The sequence below is a fragment of the Danio aesculapii genome, chromosome 10 (assembly GCF_903798145.1).
Source record: "Danio aesculapii chromosome 10, fDanAes4.1, whole genome shotgun sequence".
Taxonomy (NCBI): Eukaryota; Metazoa; Chordata; class Actinopteri; order Cypriniformes; family Danionidae; genus Danio; species Danio aesculapii.
In genome coordinates, this window is record NC_079444.1 from 42,132,178 (window position 1) to 42,144,746 (window position 12,569).

The 12,569-nt window shown below is 39.9% G+C and overlaps 1 protein-coding gene across 1 annotated transcript in view; it reads right to left on the reverse strand.

Annotated features, from left to right (window-relative positions):
* Positions 1–342: 342 nt before the first annotated feature.
* Positions 343–12,569, reverse strand: part of tcf7l1a (transcription factor 7 like 1a) — a 96,236-nt gene continuing 84,009 nt past the window's right edge. The window contains exons 8-12 of the mRNA XM_056466446.1: positions 11,599–11,742; positions 9,373–9,532; positions 3,893–4,000; positions 3,724–3,775; positions 343–1,267 (exon numbers count right to left, since the gene is read on the reverse strand). Coding sequence (XP_056322421.1) covers positions 843–1,267; positions 3,724–3,775; positions 3,893–4,000; positions 9,373–9,532; positions 11,599–11,742 — 889 coding nt within the window. The 3' untranslated portion in view covers positions 343–842. The remainder of the gene's footprint in view (positions 1,268–3,723; positions 3,776–3,892; positions 4,001–9,372; positions 9,533–11,598; positions 11,743–12,569) is intronic.

Here is a 12,569-nt window from a genome sequence, read left to right on the forward strand (position 1 = left end):
TTAGAAATCTAAGAAATCTGCTTCTCAGATATGACAACAGCATGTTTATAGGATTAAGCACACGAGATCCATTTGAAAAACCTCCTATTGTACTTCTACCAGGATAACGTCTGCGTTTTTCTATAAGTGCCTGTCTGTTTAAGCAACAGTGGATTATATAATTCAGTTTGCGCACATCATGAGTGCCAACAGTTCACACACACCACTTCACGAGCCCTAATTATAAAAATGAGCAGTGTCAGCGTGTGTGTGATACTGGCTCTATTCAGAAGATCTCTGTGGCATTATTCATCCAGTCATCACATGCGGACTCTTCACCCCCCCAAAAAACACAATGCAGCCTTTAGAAATAACTTGAGGTTTATTAGCTATGGAGCCTTAGGAGAGTCACACACACAGGGTTAGGAACAGGGTGAGGTGGTACCAAAAGAATGAAGGAGAAAAATAAAATAATAGAGAAAAACAAAGAGAGAACGCTGCAATGGAAAAAATAAATCAAACTCCTAACTACCATTAGATTGAATTGAACTAAAACTACCAATTGTATTTGTCAAGTACGGCTTAAAAAAACAATTAAACAAAAAGAAAACCTTTATACATTTGTCTTTTATACAAGGAGCAACAATGGAGAATCACACGAGGAGAGGAAAAAAGTCAATTTACAAAAAAATACATTTTCGTTGGTTTCAAAAGAGAAAAGCAAACTAGAAGGGTGGTCAAATATTGACCAATAATGATTACTTTTCATTCTATCTTTAAAAACTCGGCCTATTATCTATCAAAAGGTAAAAAACAAAGCAATATACAGGTGTAAAAAAGTCGCTTTATTTTCTTTTGTCTGTTCACTCCACTGATTTGGTGACGAGGGAGAGCGGTTGTGTCTGCAGCAAAGCATGATGGGAATGCAGAGCAGCCTGGTGGAATGGCGAGTTTGGGCCGAGCAGAGACGGGGGCAGGCTGGTGAAGGGGATGGGGCGTGAGAGGCTGTGGAGGGCCATGCTGGAGCCCGAGCCGGAGCCTGAGGATTTGCCTGGCAGAGGGAAGTGTGGGTGGTTATGATGAGCTCGCCCCTCTGGTTTGGTGGTGAGGGACAGGGGCTGCGCCTGCTCGGAGTGTGTGGCAGCAGGGGCTGCGGGGGACGCCAGGGCGGCGGAGGGCGTGGCGGGGGAGTCCAGCATGCTGCCGTGAGACGAGGTAGGGCTGTCACACATCTTCTCAGATGACAGATATGGGATGCACTGCTTCTTGGGTTGAGGAGAGAAGTTACCTGTGATGAGAGAGAGAGGAGGGAAAGGGTTAAATATGATTGCAAATAGTGTTAATCAGCATCAAATCAAGACTTACTCTTGTTATTTTGATATGTTTAAAGTAGTGCTTGTTTTAAATGATGCATCTGTGTGGTTCATTGTGTTCTCATGACCTTCCCTGACACCTCAAAATGACTTCTTTCATTTAGGTCAGGACTATCAGACCTTTAGTGCAGGAATATCAGACCTTTAGGGTGGGTCTATCAGACCTTTACAGTGGGACTATCAGACCTTTAGTGCAGGAATATCAGACCTTTAGGGCAGGATTATCAGACCTTTAGAGTGGGACTATCAGACCTTTAGTGCAGGAATATCAGACCTTTAGGGCAGGACTATCAGACCTTTAGAGTGGGACTATCAGACCTTTAGTGCAGGAATATCAGACCTTTAGGGCAGGACTATCAGACCTTTAGTGCAGGACGATCAGACCTTTAGTGCAGGAATATCAGACCTTTAGGGCAGGACTATCAGACCTTTAGTGCAGGACGATCAGACCTTTAGTGCAGGAATATCAGACCTTTAGGGCGGGACTATCAGACCTTTAGAGTGGGAATATCAGACCTTTAGTGCAGGAATATCAGACCTTTAGTGCAGGACGATCAGACCTTTAAGGCGGAGTTATCAGACCTTTAGTGCAGGAATATCAGACCTTTAGGGCGGGACTCTCAGACCTTTAGAGCGGGACTATCAGACCTTTAGGGCGGAGTTATCAGCTCTTTAGAGCGATACTATGTGACATTTAGGGTGGGACTATCAGACCTTTACAGTGGGACTATCAGACCTTTAAGGTGGGACTATCAGTCCTTTAGGGCGGGACTATCAGTCCTTTAGGGTGGGACTATCAGTCCTTTAGGGTGGGACTATCAGTCCTTTAGGGTGGGACTATCAGACCTTTAGGGTGGGACTATCAGATATTTAGAGCGGGACTATCAGACCTTTAGGGTGGGACTATCAGACCTTTAGGGTGGGACTATCAGACCTTTAGGGTGGGACTATCAGACCTTTAGGGCGGGACTATCAGACCTTTAGGGCGGTACTATCAGTCCTTTAGGGCGGGACTATCAGACCTTTAGGGCGGGACTATCAGACCTTTAGGGTGGGACTATCAGACCTTTAGGGCGGGACTATCAGACCTTTAGGGTGGGACTATCAGACCTTTAGGGCGGTACTATCAGTCCTTTAGAGTGGGACTATCAGACCTTTAGGGCGGGACTATCAGACCTTTAGGGCAGGACTATCAGACCTTTAGGGCAGGGTTATCAGCTCTTTAGGGCAGAACTATGTGACATTTAGGGTGGGACTATCAGACCTTTAGGGTGGGACTATTAGACCTTTAGAGCGGGACAATCAGACCCTTAGGGCGGGACTATCAGACCTTTAGGGTGGGTCTATCAGTCCTTTAGAGCAGAACCTTGAGACCTTTAGGGTGAGATTACCAGTCCTTTAGGTTGGGACTAACAGTCCTATAGAGCGGGACTATCAGACCTTTAGACTATCAGACCTAGTGCGGGACTATCAGTCTTTTAGGGTGGGACTATCAGTCTTTTAGGGCAGGACTATCAGAACATTAGAGCAGGACTATCAGGCCTTTAGTGTGGGGCTATTACTTATTTAGGGTGGGATATCATTTATTTACGGCAGGACTATCACTCATTTAGTGCGGGACTGTTCATTTAGGGAGGGACTATCACTCATTTAGCTTGGGGCTATCAGACCTTTCGGGTGGGGTTATTAGTTCTTTACAGCAGGGCTATCAGTCCACAACAACAAATATATAAATAAAATATAAAATATATAAATTATAAATATATTATTTAAATGTATAAATTCATATAAAATATTTGCATATTAATGAAAGCTAAACAGAAATAAAAACTGTGAAAGTGGAAGTGTAAAAATAAATGCTAATTCAAAATATGAATAAATAATACTATTATATAAACAATAAAATAACAGTTGATTAAAATAATATGTAAAATATTTGAAAATGTAAGATTTAATTGAATAATCTAACAGTCTCATCAAGATCATTTTAACATTTACATTTTCAAATCCGCTAAATTTAGTAGATGACACGAGTCAAAAAACTGACCAAAAGAGTTTGACAAGCTAATTACAAACTGAGACTCAACTGAACAGATCCTGGATGAGGATTGTAAAAATTTGGCTTAAGGACATCTTTTTATAAATGCTACACATTGCAACATCTTTGGTTAGGAACTGAACTCACAAAGGATATGGGCGTGGAGCGACACGAGGACTAAAAAATTAGGTTACAAAAAAAAACGATTTTTTTAACGTCAAAATTGAACTGAACATGAGCCATGTGCTGACTGATCGGATCAGCATGGATGATGGGAAAAAACTTCACTCTAGTTGTAGTGAGCAAGAAATACAGATGGTCCTTGACACTTACTCTCTGATGGGGAGTCAGATTTACAGTCTCTCTTCCGTTTCTTCCTCTTTCCCTGCGGAGAAACATGATTTGGAGCAAATTAGACGCGTTTGATTAAGCAAAACTCCCCCCGGCTGCCAAAAACAATGGAACAGCCCGAAGTTCAGCTCTGCATTCTGGGCTCACTTACGTAGTTGTCTCTCGCAGACCAGCCGGGATAAAGCTGAGAGTGCAGCTGCCGCTCTTTCCTGGCCAGTTCATAGTATTTGGCCTGCTCCTCACGCGAGAGAGAGTGCCACTGCGGAGTACAGGAAAATATCAGAAACATTTCAGATTTGTTTTTCACTTCTTAAAGGGACAGTTCACCCAAAAATGAAACTTCTGCCATCATTTATTCCACTTCTTCCAAACCTGTTTCTTTCTTCTGTTGAACACAAATGAAGATACTCTGAAGAATGATGGAGAAAGACAGCCATTGACTTCCATAGAATTTTTGTTGCTGCTATGGATGCCAGAGGTTGTTTTATCCAACATTCTTCAGAATATCTTGTTTTGTGTTTAACAGAAAAAAAGAAACTCATGGACTTGATTTAAGACCTAATACTGGCTGTTATTTAATGCAAAAATTATTTTAATATTTCTTTTAATTCACTTAAAGATGAAAGGTCCTGTATATTTAGATAGATTGCTGGCAGCTAGCTCTCTGCAACTCTCACATGGTCACCCACTGAAGCTAAGCAGGGTTGCGCCCGGTCAGTACCTGGATGGGAAAGCTGGGTTGCTACCAGAAGTGGTGTTAGTGAGGCCAGCAGGGGGCGCCCAACCTGCAGTCTTTGTGAGTCCTAATGCCCCAGTATAGTGAGCGCCGTCTTTCGGATGAGACGTTAAACCGAGGTCATGACTCTCTGTGGTCATTAAAAATCCCAGGATGTCCTTCGAATAAGAGCATTGGTTTAACCTCGGCATCCTGGCCAAATCTGCCCACTGGCCTCTGTTCATCATGGCCTCCTAATCGTCCCCATATCATAATTGGCTTTATCACTCTGTCTCCTCTCCACCTATCAGCTGGTGTGTGGTGTGCAGTCTGGTGCAATATGGCTGCCGTCGCGTCATTCAGGTGGATGCTGCACACTGGTAGTGGATGAGGAGATCATATATATATATATATATATATATATATATATATATATATATATATATATATATATATATATATATATATATACACACATTTTTAAATGTAATAGTTTTAATGACTAATTTCTAATAACTAGTTTCTTTGCCATGATGACAGTACATAATATTTTACTACATATATTGCAAAATAGTAGTTACTTTTAAAAAATATATTTCTTTTTATTCCAGCCAAACTAACATAAACAAGACTCAGATTAGAAATTTATATTCTAGACTAATAAAAGTCTAATAATGTGATCTTTTTAACTGAATAATAACACTAAAGCCTAATTACAAGCAACTCACAGCAGCAAAGCAACAAGCGACTGTTTATTTCAAGGGAGAGTGAGCAACTTCCGGCGACCGACGACTATGCGAGTGACAGTGACTGTTGGCGGCCAGGTGGGCGTGTCGAGTTGAGAATCACTCAACTTTATGCAAATAAAGAGCGAGTTTCTTGAGCGACAGCCAATAGGAGCACCAGTAGAGCTCATGTGAACCTCTTTCAGCTCACTCAGAGGCCGGTTGTATTCTCCGTGCTGTAGACCTACACAGACCTACATTTACAGTAGATCGCAACCCAGAGCGACAGGCAGCTACAAAGTTGCTGCTAGTGTGAATGAGGCATTAAATAGGATGTTCTAGTGTGTTTTGTTTTAATAGTCCCTTTTTAAACTCCTCTTCGATCTGTTTCGCCTCCATTTCTGCTTAAGGTTTTTACTTTTTTTAAATCAGAGTCTGCAAAATGCATTTAAAACGTTCATATTTTTGGGAATGTAGTTAATATATTCACAAACTATGATGGATCATCAGTTGTTCTGCAAAATAAATGATCCTAAAACTATGACTGGATCCATCTACTCCAGTTGATATTTCTTGGAAACTCTGCTCACCGGATATTAGTTTGGAATTACCACAACCAAAATAAATAGTGCCAGCAAGAAAACTGAACAATTTTAGTCAAATATGAGACTCAATGAGACCGGTTTCAATCATTTCTTTGAAGAGCCCCTATTATGGATTTTTGAAAATGAGCTTCCATGCAGTGTGTAACACAGCTCTAAGTGAATAAAAACATCCAGCTGAGGGTTCAATCTGAAAGTGCAGCATATTTAAAACTATTGATTCTTTAGTGCAGCGTTTCCCAACCCTGTTCCTGAAGGCACACCAACAGTACACATTTTCAACCTCTCCCTAATCAAACACACCTGAATCAACTCATCATAACATCAGAAGAGACTCCAACACCTGAAGTTAATGGGTCAGAAAAGGGAGACATCCAAAATATGTACTGTTGGTGTGCCTCCAGGAACAGGGTTGGGAAACACTGCTTTAGTGAAATAGTTGACTCAGAGTCGAATAAACGAATCGAGTTGGGTTCGGATCTTTTGTTTGATCGCATCGACGTCGATACGGTACATCACCAAATATGAACTTCCAGTCCCGTTAAAATGTGCACTCGCTTTCACTTCAGACACTAGCGGAGGCGCGGGGATCACGGGACTGATCATTACGTAAAGATGACGATCACTGAGAGATGGAGATTCGGCTGCTGGGAATAAAGGGTTAAAGATTATTTTCACAACAACACCACTGTATAGCCAACCGTGTGCTGTGTTTGCTCCTGTCATTTTTCAGATTTTTGATGCAATAACCTACGATGCAGCGCGGGATTTGTCGACCGTTTGCTATTGAAGGAGCAGCAGAGACAGTGGGACTTTGTCAGACTTTGACAGGGACTTTGTCAGTAACTTTTACAGTTCAATGGACCAGTTTCTTCTTCCTCGGATCATAACATGTAAGTGTCATTAAAATTGTTGTCTCGTTTTGTGTAGTTTGCAAAATATGTGTTTAATTGTGTGTTATTAGTTGTAATCACCCCGTACGGCTTGTAATCACGCATCTATTATCGATCAATGCTTGTACTGTATCTCTCAGGTTAAGGCTGTTCACATATCGCGTCCAAAACTACGTTAAAAACATGACGCGTGCTTCTTCCTTTACTGATTTAAATGCATTTCTGATCTGGCGATCCTCTGCTGTTTGCCTTTGCTATGGCCACCATCAGCTGTTCCTCACACGCGGTGCGGTCAATTGTCAACATAGTTCAGCTTTTGCCACTGTGTAGATTATTACCGAATGTGTGTCATTATTACATGGGGTTAGGGTTAAGAATAGAGTATATGCTGCTGTTTAACTGCAGTGCTTTATTGCATTCCTGCTTTGGGCTCTGAAGCTACTGCAGCTGTAGTGGGCGTTTCTTTCTCTCTCGTGCTGAACTCAGTCGACCAATCGCAATAGACTGGGTTATCTGTCCAATCACTGCAGATTAGCTTCGCACTAAGGAGGTGTTTGGGAACAAATGAATCACTGAACTAATCATATAGGAGTCGCTGGGATAATTAGTTAAAAATAAATGCATATTATAAGACAATGAAAGTGTTTTTTGACCTTGTATGCAGATCAGCCTGCTGTTGGAGACCCCTAAAACCAAAACATGACACTTTATAATGCAAAATAGACATTTAACTATTAATGCAATACTTATGTTTTTATTATTATTTAATGTTCTGTTGGCTTGAGCTCAGGCTTTGTTGGAGTTGTAAATCTTAAATGTTCAATAAATATCCCAAACAAACACAGCAGTCAACATTTGAAGTGGATCAAAAATGTTTTTCATCATTTGTACAAGACAAGAATGAGTGTTATTCAATAGCTTTAGGACAACTTTGATGAATGGTAATGATGCACTTCAGTTGTTGACGACTGTAATCATGACTGACCTTATTCACCCACAGTTAATCAGAATGTACTTTTACCATTTTCAGTCCAAAACAGAAAACTTTGTATGCGTTTTGCATGCTTGTTTACATGAGAAATCAGTTTTTGCTACTGAAAATAGGGCTGTGAGATTAACTGAAATCGTATCAAAATCGATATTTGAACTTGCGCGATTTCAAAATCGCCTTACAGCACGATTTTCCCGCAGTATGCTATTTGAACCAATCATAACGCAGCGCACCTAAACAGAGAGCAAGAACAGGAGACTGAGCATAATGACAAATATCCTGCATAAACAGGGATGATGAGTTGTTGCCAAAAAAACTCAACATCTGTGATGTGGGATTACTTTGAAAACAGGAAGGTTGATGTATCGCAGAACCAGGTCATTTGTAGGACCTGTCAGTCACATACCACATCTAAAAGTGAGTGGAAAACACGAGGGTGTTGCTTTCTTCAGCATTTTCAATGTGCTTTGCTCTCGTGCTCCTTTGTCATTCGTTGTTGCTCGGTGACCATCAACCGTTTTCTCAGAGGATGACAAACTAACAAAACATTTCTGCATTTCCGATACAAGTTTGTTTTATTGATGAAGAAACAGCAGAGTTTGGTTGTTCTGTGTTTTAGCCTACTGAAATGTGTAAATTCTATACAAAGTAATAGGTCAGTTCCGGTTTCGTGACTCGCGTGCGCTTGCAGCATTCTGAAAAGATGTTTTCAACTGAGGGCGCCTGGAATACGCGAGCGCGCCAACATTGGAAATAACAAACTTGTGTGCGCAAGACACGATATATGAAGGGCCTATTTCACAGCAAGAGGTCTATGATCTATACAGGACAACAAATATCTGTGGACTAATACAAAAGTACGTGCAACTACTTATATGTGGTCAAGCAGAACTCCAGAGCCTACTCGAGTTTGACGGCGCACAAACACACAGTCTATTTATGTGTTTTGCCGTTGGTCTGTTCTAGAGATATGTTACACCTTCACTAGGTGATTTTTATTTGCAAGTCTGTTTTAGAGACATGTTACAGGTCTTTGATAAAGATCTAATTGTCTTTCTTTGGAAATATGTTTCAGATTCACACTGTAAAACGCCTGTGTGTGTCAAAATCGTGATTAAAATCAAAATATTGTTCAAGAAAATTGTGATGGGTTTCTTTTACCCATATTGAACAGCACTAAGAAAGGCATTCAATTTGAGAACATGAAACCCTTTAAGAAGCACTTTAACAAGACAGCATTAAACCTTCCAATGAAGCATGAAACCCTTCCAATCCCCCTTCTTTCTTTCTTATTATTTTTTTCCACCTGTTTTTCTTTTCCCTCCCCATACAGTATAAATACGATGTTAAAATCTGTTGTAAAAAATAATAAATGCATCAGAATTTTTGTACTGATGTCCAAAATTGCATAATAAAAAACTTTCTGTTTTTGATGACATCATTATCATGTAAACCTATCCTTTGATAACCTAAAACCCTAGATTATCAGCAGCACACGCTGATTCACTAATGCATAGTTACTTTTCACAGCAAAACTCTTCAAAACACCTTCTCCTTTTGTGCCTCACACAGGTTTGCAATGACAAGATTGAGAAAGAGTAAATGATGGCCTTTTTTTCACCCGCAAGGCGCGAACTGTTCCTTTAAGAGCAGATGAAGAGAAACACACTAATGCATTCTTGATAATGGAGCTGTAAGCGCTCACCCTCCTGCCCAGGATCTGGTTGATGGCGGCGCTCTCTTTCAGGGTACACTCAGCCACTACTTTGGCCCTCATTTCCTTCATGTAGAGCATGAAGGCATTAAGAGGCTTCTTGATGTGAGGCTTTTTCTCTTCCTCTTTCTTCACGGGCACCGAGGGCTTACTGCATGGAGAGAGAGAGAAGGAGAGAGGTTTTTAGAGAAGTTTAGAGATTTTAGGTTTCAGCTTTTCGGGATATTTCATGGCAAAAACAGTTTCTAATGCACATTTCATACACAATGGTAATTCAGTGTGCTTTACATAAACAAGAGTAAACCATTTAAACTAATAAAATAATAATACACTTTACAAATAAGTCATAAACATAATAAAAAGGTTTACAACAATAAAAATACGTCAACAACCATAAATAATACATACTAGGGCTGGACGATATTGGAAAAATCTGACATTGCGATGTTTTGTTTTCCTGCAATAACATTACGATATACACTCACCGGCCACTTTATTAGGTACACCTGTCCAACTGTTTGTTAACGCAAATTTCTAATCAGGTAATCAATTTCTTTGGATGGTAGGTTCAGAATTTGGCGTCAACATCATGTAAGCATGGATCCATCCTGCCTTGTATCATCGGTTGAGGCTGGTGGTGGTGGTGTAATGGTGTGGGGGATATTTTCTTGGCACACTTTGGGTCCATTAGTACCAACTGAGCATCGTGTCAACACCACAGCCTACCTGAGTATTGTTGCTGACCATGTCCATCCCTTTATGACCACAGTGTACTCATCTTCTGATGGCTACTTCCAGCAGGATAACGTGCTATGTTATAAAGCGTGAATCATCTTAGACTGGTTTCTTGAACATGAAAATGAGTTCACTGTACTCAAATGGCCTCCACAGTCACCAGAGCTCAATCCAATAGAGCACCTTTGGGATGTGGTGGAATGGGAGATTCACATCATGGATGTGCAGCCGACAAATCTGCAGCAACTGCGTGATGCTATCATGTCAATATGGAGCAAAATCTCTGAGGAATGTTTCCAGTGCCTTATTGAATCTATGCCATGAAGAATTAAGGCAGTTCTGAAGGCAAAAGGGGTCCAACCCGGTACTAACAAGGTGTACCTAATAAAGTGGCCAGTATATATATATATATATATATAAACAAACAATTTCACCAGATGACTCAAAAACTGCTATTTTGTAATAATTTATTAATTTATTAATGATTGAGTGGAATGATTCTGCAGGAAAGTGAATTTTTCATAAAAATGTCAGAAAAGTAATTAAAAGCAAAGATAACGGTGAAATAAACAATGTTTTAGGCATTTTGGAGCAGACAAATGGTATTCAGGTTCAGAATTTAACTAATCAGGTCAAAATAACACTGCAAATGTCTTTACTGTGTAAACAATTCAATAAAATTATTCTTTGTTAAAGTTACAAATGGTCAGTTGGTATTTCTGTGTGGAGTTTGCATGTTCTCCCCGTGTTGGTGTGGGTTTCCTCCGGGTGCTCCGGTTTCCCCCACAATCCAAACATGTGTGCTATAGGTGAATTGTATAAACTAATTAGGCTGTAGTGTATGTGTCTGTGAATGTGAGTGTGTTTCCCTGTACTGGGTTGCAGCTGGAAGGGCATCAACTGTGTAAAGCACATGCTGGAATAGTTGTCGGTTCATTCCGCTGTGACGATCTCTGATAAATAAAGTGAAATTAATAGCTTTCACTCCATTATAGTTAAACTCTCCAATAACTACACCCATTCTCATGTGTCTGTTTCTCCTGGTAAACTATAATCATAACAACATTGCAGATCCTGTGATGTGACTATTGTGGATTTGCACATTGTGATATCAGTGCTGAAACCATATATTGTGGAGGACTAATACATACTAGAGCTGAACAGTATATCATTTCAGCATCGATATCGCGTCACATGGTAGTATAAGCAACTATACTCAATATACAGTTTTGGGGAAAATGATTAGCCCTCCTGTGCAGTATTTATTCTCTTCAAATATTTCTCAAGTGATATTTAACACATATATTAAGTGTGGTAAAAAACTCTGTAAAATATAAAAGAATTAAAATTAAACAGGAGTGCTAATAATTCTGACTTCAACTGTGTCTCAATATGTATCGCAGAAAAATGTCATGTTGTTTTTTGCCCTAATAGTTCAAGCTAAATAATTTCGCAAGACTTTTTTTCTGCTCAAAGACTCACCCGTGTGTGGAGTTGCTGGCACTGTCGCCACTGGGCTCCTGTTTGATGGCAGGCGACACAATGGCGGGATGAGGGATGCCCGTCTGGTGGAGGCCGTGAGGAGGATGAGGAACCATGTGTGGAGAGAAACGACTGGAGACCAGACTGCACACATAAACGGAGACATTCACAGTCGGTTAGTGCTGGACAGACTGATGGAACATGATATTGAAGGTAAACGCAGAACAATAGAATGATAGATAGAGCTATAAATAGTTATATAGATGGACATAATATTATTCGTAATAATAATAATTGGATGGACAGAGGTGATGGAGAATGTATTTTTCACTTGTTCAGTCATTCACTTGTATATTGGATGTATGGATGGAGGGATGGATGGATCAATTTCAATGATAGATAGATAGATAGATAGATAGATAGATAGATAGATAGATAGATAGATAGATAGATAGATAGATAGATAGATAGATAGATAGATAGATATAAAGAAAGGAATGATTTAACAACATATTTAACAACAGACAGAATGATGGAACGGACAGATAAATTAAATTCAATCGATGAATGGATGGATTAAAATGGATGGATGGGATTGAATGGATAGATGGATGGATGGATTAAAATGAATGGATTTAATTGGAGATGGATGATATTAATTGGATGGATTGAAATTGATGTGTTGAAATAGATGAATGGATTGAAATGGATGGATGGATAGATTGAATTGGATAGTTGGATTTAATTGGTTGAATTGAACTGGATAGATGGATGGATTAAATTGGATGGATGGAGAGACTGAATTGGATGGATGCATTGAATTGGATGTGTTTAAATTGATACATTGAAATAGATGGATGGATGAATGGAAATGGATGGATGAATGTATTGAATTAGATTGATGGATGAATGGGATGGATTGAAATTGATGGATGGATGGACTGGATGGATTGAATTTGATTAGTGGATTG